The sequence below is a fragment of the Trachemys scripta genome, chromosome 1, assembly GCF_013100865.1.
Source record: "Trachemys scripta elegans isolate TJP31775 chromosome 1, CAS_Tse_1.0, whole genome shotgun sequence".
Lineage (NCBI taxonomy): Eukaryota > Metazoa > Chordata > Testudines > Emydidae > Trachemys > Trachemys scripta.
In genome coordinates this window covers 306,351,586-306,363,293 of record NC_048298.1, presented here as the reverse complement: position 1 = coordinate 306,363,293, position 11,708 = coordinate 306,351,586, and the positions used below count along the sequence as shown (strand labels likewise).

Below are 11,708 nucleotides of genomic sequence, written 5' to 3'. Positions count from 1 at the left end.
TGTGTCCCATGAGAATTACATACAATATGATGGGGGCTAATTTAGCTACAACTAATCAGAAAAGAGATCTTGGAGTCACTGTGGATAGTTCTCTGAAGATGTCCATGCAGTGTGCAGCGGCAGTCAAAAAAGCAAACAGGATGTTAGGAATCATTAAAAAAGGGATAGAGAATAAGACGGAGAGTATCTTATTGCCCTTATATAAATCCATGGTACACCCACATCTTGAATACTGCGTGCAGATGTAGTCTCATCATCTCAAAAAAGATATATTGGCATTAGAAAAGGTTCAGAGAAGGGCAACTAAAATGATTAGGGGGTTTGGAACAGGTCGCATATGAGGAGAGATTAAAGAGGCTAGAACTTTTCAGCTTGGAAAAGAGGAAACTAAGGGGGGATATGATAGAGGTATATAAAATCATGAGTGGTGTGGAGAAAGTGAATAAGGTAAAGTTATTTACTTGTTCCCATAATATAAGAACTAGGGGCCACCAAATGAAATTAATAGGCAGCAGGTTTAAAACAAATAAACGGAAGTTCTTCTTCACACAGTGCACAGTCAACCTGTGGAAGTTCTTGTCTGAGGAGGTTGTGAAGACTAGGACTATAACAGGGTTTAAAATTCATGGAGGTTAAGTCCATTAATGGCTATTAGCCAGGATGGGTAAGGAATGGTGTCTCTAGCCTCTGTCAGAGGGTGGAGATGGATGGCAGAAGAGAGATCACTTAATCACTATCTGTTAGGTTCACTCCCTCTGGGGCACCTGTTATTGGCCACTGTCAGCAGACAAGATACTGGGCTGGATGGACCTTTGGTCTGACCCAGTATAGCCATTCTTATGTAGTGGGGCCCTGGAGATAGTCTGCAGTTACATGGAAGAGAACTCGTGATCCGAGTTTAATGAAGGGTAAATACAACTATAGCGTTAGTTGGTATCATGTGCATAAGGGTGAAGGGTTTGTAAAAAAAGAGGTTGTATTCTTCTTCCCGGGGGAGGGTTACTGCATGTCCTCCAGGAACTCAGTCTATGTCTACACTATCACTTATGTCGGCAAAACTTATGTTGCTCAGGGGTGTGAATATTCCACTCCCTTGAACAACATAAGTGACGCTGGCATAAATGCTAGCGTGCAGAGGGTTATGTTGCCGACACAGCTTCTGTCCCTCGCGGGGTGGTTTTTTTATGCTGAAGGGAGAGCTTCACCACACAGTGCTGCAGCTCACAACTTAAATATGCGCGAACGAGGTTAACAAAATAAGTTTAAGCAAACTTTTCACGTGTAGGTAATGCTGCATCACTATTATTTTCTAGAAGAGAGGTATCATATTTTTTAAACAATTTGCCAGTTTCCACAACTCATAATCACAAATTTTCCTTTTTTTTTTTATATCAAATGTTAAAAAGGCCATTCTAGGAACACACCATTCAAGATTTAATCCACAACATACAGAAATTTCAACAAAGAAAAATAGTTGCAAAACAAAAAAAGTTAAAGTTTTGAACAAGGCATGTGGCCTTCAAAGTCTATAGATCTCAGCATTCAACATTCCATCTTAATCCAAATATCCATATTACATCGGAAACTAGAATCTACATCTCGACACAAAAGAGCAGGATGGAAATACTTGGACCTCTCTTGTAATGTGTTTTTCTTGCTGAGAGCACAAAACTAACTGCTTTTATTGAAGTACCAGATTTGAGGTGCAGCCTCTCACACACTTACGTGTATCTTCTCTATTTAATGCTTGTTCAAGTTGCTCAGCCTCTTTCTCCAAAGTGACAGCTAAAGCACGCAGTTTGCTGAAGAAATTTCCTGTCACCTCCATGATGAAGAAAATCACTAGAGAAGACAAGGCAAACATCTATCAGCAACTTAATAGTTGACATTTACATAGGCCATCTCTTGCATAAGAGATCTATAGACTACAGCATGAAGCACAGCAGTGGGGTATGAGGGGAAATTTTACTCATGAATACCACAGGAAAACCACACTCTTACAAAGTGCCATAAATCATTTCAAGAGACAAGGTGGGTGAGGCAATATCTTTTATCAGACCAACTTCTGTTGGGGGGTGAGACAAGCTTCAGGTCCAGAAGAAGAGCTCTGTATAGCTTGAAAGCTTGTCTCGCTCCCCAACAGAAGTTGATCCGATAAAAGAGATTACCTCACCCACCTTGTTTCTCTAATATCCTGGGACTGACTGACATGGCTACAAACTACACTGTATATAAGTGGCTTATGGTCATCTCTGAAAGATGCAACTGTATAGCACTCCATATATCCACTAAGACAGGGGGTACCAAACTGTGAGCTTGTTGGAAATGGGATGCTAAAAAACTAAAAAGTGTTTCAGTTTCAAATGAACAGTCGCTGCATGCAGTGCAGTGCTCCAGCATATGCCCATGAAACAAAATGCACTCTCCTGGCCATATTCATGATGGTGAATAACATCACCAACCACGCTGGCATAAAGTTCTACTGAGCAGTATATTTGCACATGGAGACTGGGCAGAGGGGTGCTGCACTCGCATGTGGCACCAAGCTGGCTGGCTTCCTGCTATGCCTAGCCTGAGCTTGTACCTGTGATGCTGTATAAAAAGGAATATAACTAGTTACACTAATACAGTCACCACGGTTACAAATTGCAATAAATCCTGTACAAAGTATGTCATGTATCAATGGAAAAGTTATACTATATTTAGTATGATTATTCTGTTTAAATCCAGGTATCATCATTGTACCTGAAGTTATGAATACAGGCAGTCCTCGACTTCACGACATTCGACTTATGATGAATGGCACTTACAATGTTTCTGAGTTGACACCCTGATTTGACTTACAATTGGTTTTGACTTTATGATGCTTGGTCCCACAATGGAGTGTACTGCGGTTCCAACTTACAACGCAATTTTCAAGAACCAATTGTGTCCTAAGTCCGAGGACTGCCTGTATTATACAACCCCAGGAGGGGGGCCAGAAGCCTGAGCCCATCTGAGTCCCACTGCCCCAGGAGGCGGGGGGGGGGGGGGGGGAAGCCTGAGCCCCACCACTCTAGGTGGGAGGATGGGGAGGAGTTGAAGCCCAAGGGCTTCAGCCCCACACAGGGGGCCTGTAACCTGAGCCCCACTACCTAGGGCTGAAGCCCTCAGGGCTGGGCTTCAGCAAGTCTAAGCCATGACCCACTTTAGGGTCCCAACCAACAGTTTGAGAACCGCTGGGCTATGTGTTTGTATATCAAGTATGTTTTTCTCTTGGGTGACACCCACAGGGCAAATTTACATCCATACTAGCCATCCCTGTGTTGATGGGCCATTGAAGAGACTCAGCTCGCCCAGTGAGCCTCTCCTGGATACGTTTCAGAAAGCACCAGACAATGGTTGCCACGTGACTCAGTGAGGCATGAAGGACATGTGATCTAAGACTCCATCTTTTTGCCAGTAACTTTCTAGGCACATGGGCTGAGGGTATAAAATGGGAGACTGACATCACTGCTTTGTCTTCTTTCTTGCTCCACTTCTCTAGATTGTGATTTCTAACAAGGAAGCTTTGGAAAAAACACTGATGATCCCCAATCTTTTTAGGTGATCCAGGGAGATTTACTGCACGCTAGCAGAATCACCATCACTGCTATTATCCTGACCTATAGACTCTGAAATCAACTGTATATGATTCCTTTAACCATTTAATAACCCTCTTCTTTTCTATTAATAAATTTTTAGTTAACTAAAGGAATTGGCTGCAGGGTGGTATTTGGTAAGATCCTGAAAGCATATACTGAGCTGGGAAGGTGGCTGGTCCTTTGGGATTGGAAGAACTTTATATATGATTTCTAGTTTTAATAATCATTCATAACAAAAATCCAGTTGTCTGGGTGGTAAGTCAGGGGCTGGAATGCCTAAGGAAACTCTGTTTTGGCTTCTTGATAACTAGTGTGGTAGTACAGGAGTCACTGTTAACTGGCTTGGTGAAATCTTATTATAGAATACACCACCAGTTAGGGGTGTGTCTGCCATGTTTCTTGACATTTGTCCTCAGTTTGGTATTCTCAGTGGTGACCCATACCAAATACAGTGACAGTACCAAACTGTACACCTTGAGCTACTGAGGTGAACTTATGAAGTTCCATGTCATGCTGCCAGTGATCCTCTCACACAAAAAGACACATACAGGGATGGCTCGGAGCAGCTGCAAAAGCTGCAGCTGCAGAGAACTCTGACAGCAAAGTGCTCCCACACAGAAATCCACTGTAGAAGCTGCAGACTTGCCACAACAGGGCTGGAGGCCAGAGACACATGGGGAATTTCCTCCTATCTCCCCAGGGGAATTGGGCAGGGGGAAGGGAAGGGTAGTCAGCAAATAAAGCCTGGCTATAAAATTAAGGAACGCCACCTTGCTCTTCTGCTAAAGAACTAGCTGGCTGCAATTCAAGCCTCCTCCCAATAAGGGGAACAGCTGTGGAATTTACCCAGCAACTGTAGACAGGGGCCCTGCTTGGAAGGTGCGGAGGAGCAAGGCAAACTTCAAGAGGGCAGAATGCCCCCATAAAGTCCCCACTTCCAACCAAACCTCCCCCATCAGAATCCTCTGCCATTTTACCCCCCTTCTCACTAATACCATTTTTTTCATTTTCTGTGAGAGCTACTTTAAATGTTTTGTATTGTCTTGGCCTTACATTTCATTCAGAGGGAAGCCAAGGGGACTTCGGCTCATGTTCAACAACAGGCCAGATGAGAATTAGCAAGAATTTAGTTTAAATGTAAATTAAACAAGTTAAAGTCAAGCCATTAACAGCAGTTCAGCAGCACAGAGGGGGCATGGATCGCACTCCCTGTCAGTACGCAGCCTGGGGAAACCAACCAGTGGACCAAATTCAGTGATGAATCCTAGTCATGTGCCACCTGAGGCAGGTTATGCATAGGCTAAGAAGGAAAAGCGACACAGATGAGGATGTCATTTATGACACATTTCATGTGTTTGTCAAGTTACAAGACACACAGTACTAATGGCATCAAGCTCCACGGTGTTTCTTTCTGACAGGCTGTCTAGATTTAAAGAGATTGTCATAATCACACATTTTATACTTCCTGAGGCATTTATTTTACTGAGAGTCCATAAGTACTGTAGCCAATTAAGACCCCCCCAATAAATGCACCCAGAGAGGAGCAATGTGCATGTGGCATTTCACACATCAGTTGCAGGAGAGGGGCCTGGGAACTCCCACAGCGGGAAAAGCAGACATTTCCTGGGATTTGTATCTCTGCAATGACGGTGAATCCTGAGGTTTCAGCCAGGCCCCTTTGCCGCCCGGGGGCCGTTGTTAGATAGGGACACTCCCTGACCGCATGGCACATAGTGTTTGAGATGTCGGGGGCGCACCAAGGTATGGTGCAAATTAAAGTAGTTTCAGAGCCCTGCAGAGGGGCTCGGTTACTGCGCTACCCCCTCCCCTGGCCGCTGTCTGTGGGGGAGCTCAGCTAACACAATAGCCCCCCACTCCGCACCTGTCTGTCTGTGTGTGTGTGTGTGGGGGGGCTCACCTAATGCAATCACACACACACACACCGGGCGCGGGAGCGAGGGCTCAGCTAACGACCCCGCCGGGCACCAGCACTGTCTCCCTGCTTAGCTCGGCACGGGGCAGAGAGGCGGCTCCCCAGCCCCACCCGACAGCGCGCGGCCGAGCCGTTACCCGCAGCCGCTCTAGGTTCGCTCGCCCGGGTCCGTCCCTTGCCGATGGAATGGAAACAAAATAACCCGCCGCCGCGCGCCTCGAACTTTGTTTGAATGCCTGAGCAGAGCGAACGCCATTGGGCGCGGCGAGGCCCCGCCCCTCCCGCGGCGGCGCGCCTAGTCTCGCGATAGAATCGAGCGTCCGTGGCGTATGTCTCGCTCGCGCGGCGCTGACGCTGTGTAGCGCCTGGTGTAGGCCGTTGCCGTCTTGTCCCCGGCCCACGCGGAAGTGACCGGGCTGCGGTGAACGAAGCCGGTGACCGGGGGGCTGCGGTCGGTGAGGCCGGACCTCGCCTTCGGGTAAAGGGCTCCAGGCGCGGACAGCCCCTCAGCCCCGGGCCTGTCACTCCCTAGCTCGCGTGGCGCGGCCTGTGCCCTCCCGCGGGGCAGCCTGCGCGGGGGGCGGTAACTGCAGTGGGGCGGGGTGCTAGTCACAGCGCGGTGGGGAGCGTAACCTGCGCCCGATGCGATGCGGTGCCGCGGGGTGCACAGCTGCACCTCTGGGAACGCGTATCCAGCCTGCGGCCGCCTGCGCGCCAGAAGGCGGTGACTCTGGCAAGGATTTAAGGGGGGCAGTGAACAAGTAATTCAAGACGAGAGCCTGGTGTGATGCTGTGGCAAAACGGGCTGCTGCAAGCTTTGAACGTGTAAATGCCCCTTTCTATGCATTGGTGAGACCGATACTGGAATCTAGTTCTGGGGCCCCCAGAGTCAACAACTTCTTGGAGAGGATGCAGTGCCAAAAATGATTAAACGGTGGGGAAAAGTGCCTTAGAGCTAGAGACTTAATGTTTAGCTAGATTTAAAAAATTAATTAATTAAAAATCAGGCGGTGAGCTGATTGAGGCGTGTAAATACCTTTACAGGGAAAAAATACCAGCTACTAAAAGGTTCTTTTACAAGAACCAAAGAGTGGAAGGTAATGCTGGACAAATATCTATTAGAAATAAGGCATATCACTTACAGGGAGGGTGATTATCCATTGGCTCTACCGCAGAAAGTGGTGGATTATCTGACTGTCATCACATTAAGACTGGATGCCTTTCTAGAAAATATGCTTTAATCAAACAGAAGTTATTGGCCTGGATGCAGGGATACCTGGGTGAAATCCAGTAGCCTGTGTTGTACAGGAGATCAGATTAGAATATCTAATTGTTTTTAAGGCCAAAATGGACCATCTGTGAAACTCTGATGCATCCATCACTGTAGAAGCTGTCTGAATGGTGGTTATTTCAGGGTGTCAATTTTGTAAACTTTCAGCTTTGTAACACTTTAATGCAGTGTTTCCCAAATCCCAACCAGTGTGTCATCAGGCACGAACAGGTGTGCAGTGGAATTTTTTGAAAAATTAAACGTTAGAACAAGAAGTGGGGGAAAGCTGCCATCTGACTGGCTGTTTGTCTCACTGCCCTGCCTACTTCACGGGCAGAGCAATCAATTGGAGTTCAATCTCCCTGTCTCCCCTCCTCTGCCAGCAATGAGTGGGCTCCTCTGCCCCTTCTCTCCTGCAGCTGCTGGCTGGTGGAAGAGCCCCGGACCTCAAGGTGTGCTGCAGCAGAGTAAAGGCTGCTCTAATCACTTAAAAGTGTTCTGAACAAGTGTTTTAATTGTACAGAAACACTCACTATTTCTAAGCTGATTTTAATTATTCATAATAAATTTTAAAACTTATATATAATCTTATTTACTTTAAGGTAATGTTTCTGACCACAGTACTCCTCCGAAAAAGAATTCCTGGGAAACAATGGATTGGAAAATACAGAAGACCAAGAGTGGTTACTCTTTCAATGAAGCGTTCAATGATTCAAAGGCTGGAAGTTGAAGCTGAGAATGAATATTGGCTGAGTCAACCATATATGACACTAGAGCAGGAATATAAACATAATGCAGAGCGGAGGCTTGCAAAATGGGAGGCTGTGAAAAGCCAGGCAATATCTAAGTTTCCTGAACATAGATATGTTGCAGATCATTTGAATCACTTGAATGTGACTAAAAAATGGACAAACTCTTAAATCCCATCTGTTCACTTTTGGCATATTTGCAGTGCTCTACCATCTGATCTGTTGTAGGCTGTTCAACACCTCTTGTGGAAAATTTTGTACTTGGTATAAAAATGTGGGGATAAGGATGTGAATCAGATGAACATTTGTCTTCTGTTAATATATGTAGAGTTAATGACATTAAAATCAATCATACAGGAAAAATGTGAGTTTTTTCCCCCCCCTTAATCTTAGCTCACTACACAGTGAAAGCTTTCCAAGCATCTCCAGTATATGCCTATCTTCTGTTATAAAGCAGGGGTTTTGTATAGGGCCATGCTGCATTTGGGCAGTGGGAATTGCTGTAAGGCAATTGCTGTTGTGTAGTGGGAGTTTGGCAAGATTGCTGTAAACCAGTTTTTTTCTTCACTAGCTTCCTCCTCAAATGTGGGGGGGAAAGCACCCGTAGTAGGTCAACCAGTATTATTGCTGGCCTTTTCCTACCACTGAGTCCCTTTGCTTTATTTGGAGATGAAAATGAATAACTGATGTGGGCATGAGGAGGTCTGATTATGCTATTCTGGGCAGATTGATATCCAGGAATAATAGTATCTAAAAATAATCTGGAGAAACAAAAGGCATTGAGGCCATATTAGGATTAAGAGTTTCTCATAACTAAATAAGGATTTAGTCATACGGGTATGTTTTATTTGACCCATCTCTTCCCAAAACAGCATCCTATGGTCAAGGAAGCCAATTCCTCTTGTCAACACCATCTATGCAGTGATGCATTTGTATCCAGGATGCAAGTGTCCCTGCCCGGGCCTTTACTCTCAACTAAGAGGATGTATGAGAACACTATCTGCACCCCCCAACTTCTTCCCCCTCACTCCCACAGCCCTGTAGTCATAGTGCTTTCATTGTGTTGCTGTCTGGTCTGGTTTGGCTTTCCTTAACTTAGATTACAAATGCTCCCGGGCAGTGATTTTTATAGTGTGTGAACCCATTTTTTTTCCTATGAATTTTACTCCTGAGGGCATTCTGTGCCAAAAAATTAAAAATTCTGCACACATTTTAAAATTCTGCAAACTTTTATCAATAAATAAATGCAGAGATTCCAGCATGGCAGTGGGGAGCATAGGCCACTAGCTGTATTAAGGTGGGAGATCATCCTGCAGCCTTCCCACCTGGGACATGGACTCAGTGGTGAGACTACACCCAACCCTGACACAGCACAAGGCCTGGGCCAGAAACACACTGGGGCTCTGCCCCTCTGTGCCAGGAGCACCAGGTGTGGGGCAGGCAGGACCCAAGTGGGGAGGGGCTCAGTGTGGGGTGAGAAGATTGTGTGGGACAGTCAGGGTGCAGGCAGTTCAGTGGGGGGATCTGGATGCACAGAGGTGCGGGGGAGGAGGGGGGAAAGAGGTTCCAGGTGCAGGGGCAATGGGACGCTGCAGGGGCTTCTAGGTGAAAGTGGTTGGGGCTCAGCGTGTGGGGTGGGGGTCTGGGTGCAGCTAGTTGGGAGTCAGTGGCAAGCGGCCTTGAGCTCAGGGTGATGGGGTGGGGCTCGGGGTTTGAGTGCAGAGAACTCTGGGGGTGGTCTGGGTTTAGGGGTTGGGGTCTGGAGGCAGTGGGGTCCAGCTGCAGGGGTTGAGATGCAGGTATCGGGGGTTCTGGGTGTACAGCGGGAGGCTTGGGAGGAGTGTCTGGGAGGTCCAGATGCATGGGGGTTGGGTGGATGGGGGAGCAGCTCCCCGTACAGTGACCCTTGGACTATTCTGAATGTATCTTTGTTTTAATTCTCTATAGTGGCAGCTTTGACTCTGAAATTGCAGAACCAGATTTTCCATTAGACAGATCATTATGATGATTAAAACAGGATAGATTAGAACTAAACAGTTACCATGTTGTCATTTGCTCTTGTTTTGGACTGTAAACCTTGTGGGGCAGAGAGTCTTATCTGTACTGCAAAGCACACCTGTGTATGCCCATCTCTAACAAAATTAGAGAGGAGAATTTTGTCTTCCCTTTACAAATGTTTTAGCTTTCCAACAACAGGTCAAACAAGCTTCCCGCACCGCCACACAAATGCACTACATTTAAACAGTTTATTTTCAGAATATTTCACATTCTTTATTTAGTCACTTTTGCATTCAGTGAGGTCAAGTGTCATACCTTAATACTTTACCACTTAGGAAAAGAGAGCCCCAAAAGGTGCAAGTTTTGCCTAAACCGTGAATTGTAATTTAGATAAAATATGTAGGTCTGAACTCTGATTTACAAAAGTCTGAATGCAAACATTTAACATTAAGTAATAACCTAAGAGTAAAGTGGTGAAAAAAATATACATATGGAGAAGTTACAAGGTACGATTAAAATATGAAGGAACTCAGGCAAAATTTGTTTTTTTTTGTATATTTCATTCATTTATAAAAGCCCATTTAAAAAAACCACTTCAAAGTATTAAACTATAAATGGCAACATGTTTTCTTTGTGCATAGGAATGTTCCTACCGGCAACATACAAAAAATACAATGTGTCATTTATTACATATTTATTCTTGTATAATTAACTTCAGAGACTCAAACAATTAATTGCAAGTGTACGTAACCCACTGAAAATAACTACAAGAAAGTAAGATATGTGCAGACACCCAAGATTTTGCCATTACAGTGCAATGTAGATGACATACCCATTGGCAAATACAGGAGCTGCAGAGATATTTATTTCACAATTTAAATGGGGCAAATTCTTAATAAAGGACTAGCATACATCAGTCTTGTCTATCCTCAGTCTGAACCATAATGTAGATTGATCCTAAAAATATTACTGTGAAATCTGATTTTCTCAGAATACCTGACTGGAGCTGATGCAGCAGGAAAAGAGCTCAACAGAGGCATGTTGAGCAATTTAGTATATTGTAACCTAAATAATGTAAACAGTATGAAGTCTGCTGGTCACCATTAAAGTTTTGGTGACAGCAAGCAGGAGATCCTGATACTCATTCCCCAGCACATTTGCATGGGTGCTATGCACTCATCTGAGTTTCTGCTGGTAAATCTCATCTTCTGAAAACCAAGTAATTAAAACAATCTTGTAAACATGGTCAGATTCTGCTACCTATTAGAAACAAGATTCAAGTAACCTCTGCAAAAATCAGTTTTATTAAGTCTAACCTAAAACAAATTTTATCATTACAGTAATGTTAAGATGCACTATAACTACATTCTGCATTTTCATTACATATTATGGCAGCTCTATACTAAAGAAAAATATGCATACAAAAAGCTGTCCCTAATACAAAATAAATGGATAGAAATGAACTTAGTAAACATTTTCAGTATTTTACTAAGCTTTACATACTGCAGCTTCTCTTTGGTATCTATTAGTGATACTGACAAGATGCCCTGTGTGTTGAATATCTAATTACATTTCAGGTATTGTGAACAATGGTTCCCGGGTGATCTGTGTTTACAGATATTTCAGTAATTGAAATATTTGGAGTCTTTTTAAACAGATGTCCGAATCCCTAAAACTTGCCTGGGTTCCACAAACTATATTGTAATGTAAAACTTCATATTCAGAAGATACTTTTGAATTTGGTTGGTTGCTGCTCAAACTGAAGACTGATTGCACTAGCCTTATCCTTCATTAGACAATCTGGCAATAGACCGTAATTGTTACTTACAAATGCTACTTCCATTTCACTGCTGGGGCTCCATTGAGCTGAAATTGCAATGCTTCAATGATGCAGACAAATGTCCGCAAAAATTACTATAAACATACTAAAATCTGTTTCAAGCATGAACTTAGACTGGAATAGTACCTAAAAAATTTAGATACTTAAAACTCATAGAAGTGCAAGTGTTAGTGTGCCTAATTCTGACATATACTGTACGAAGAGTAGCTTGTTATCTATGCATTCCACACAGTTTGGATATGCTTACTAACACATTAGAGTGTGTTTTCTTAAATCAGACAGCTAAAAACATTAG

At 44.2% G+C, this 11,708-nt stretch overlaps 2 protein-coding genes across 4 annotated transcripts in view; one reads left to right on the top strand and one right to left on the bottom strand.

The window, feature by feature from the left end:
- Nucleotides 1-5,841, bottom strand: part of SKA3 (spindle and kinetochore associated complex subunit 3) — a 25,230-nt gene extending 19,389 nt beyond the window's left edge. Inside the window, exons 1-2 of one of the 3 annotated variants that reach the window (XM_034758767.1) lie at nt 5,694-5,841; nt 1,726-1,842 (exon numbers count right to left, since the gene is read on the bottom strand). In XM_034758767.1, the coding sequence (XP_034614658.1) occupies nt 1,726-1,828 (103 nt within the window). In that variant the 5' untranslated portion in view covers nt 1,829-1,842; nt 5,694-5,841. Of the gene's footprint in view, nt 1-1,725; nt 1,843-5,541; nt 5,573-5,693 lie in introns of those variants that run through there. The other 2 variants (XM_034758765.1, XM_034758764.1) reach the window with 2 other exon arrangements.
- Nucleotides 5,842-5,898: 57 nt separating this feature from the next.
- MRPL57 (mitochondrial ribosomal protein L57) lies at nt 5,899-7,952 on the top strand. Its single transcript, XM_034758770.1, has 2 exons — nt 5,899-6,034; nt 7,429-7,952. Exon 2 carries the CDS (start codon nt 7,432-7,434, stop codon nt 7,744-7,746), a length of 315 nt encoding a protein of 104 aa, XP_034614661.1. The 5' UTR covers nt 5,899-6,034; nt 7,429-7,431; the 3' UTR covers nt 7,747-7,952.
- The last annotated feature ends 3,756 nt before the right edge of the window (nt 7,953-11,708 follow it).

What these genes read in the sequence shown, in the direction of transcription:
- MRPL57 (XM_034758770.1), top strand. Translation starts at nt 7,432, where the DNA reads ATGTTTCTGACCACAGTACTCCTCCGAAAAAGAATTCCTGGGAAACAA.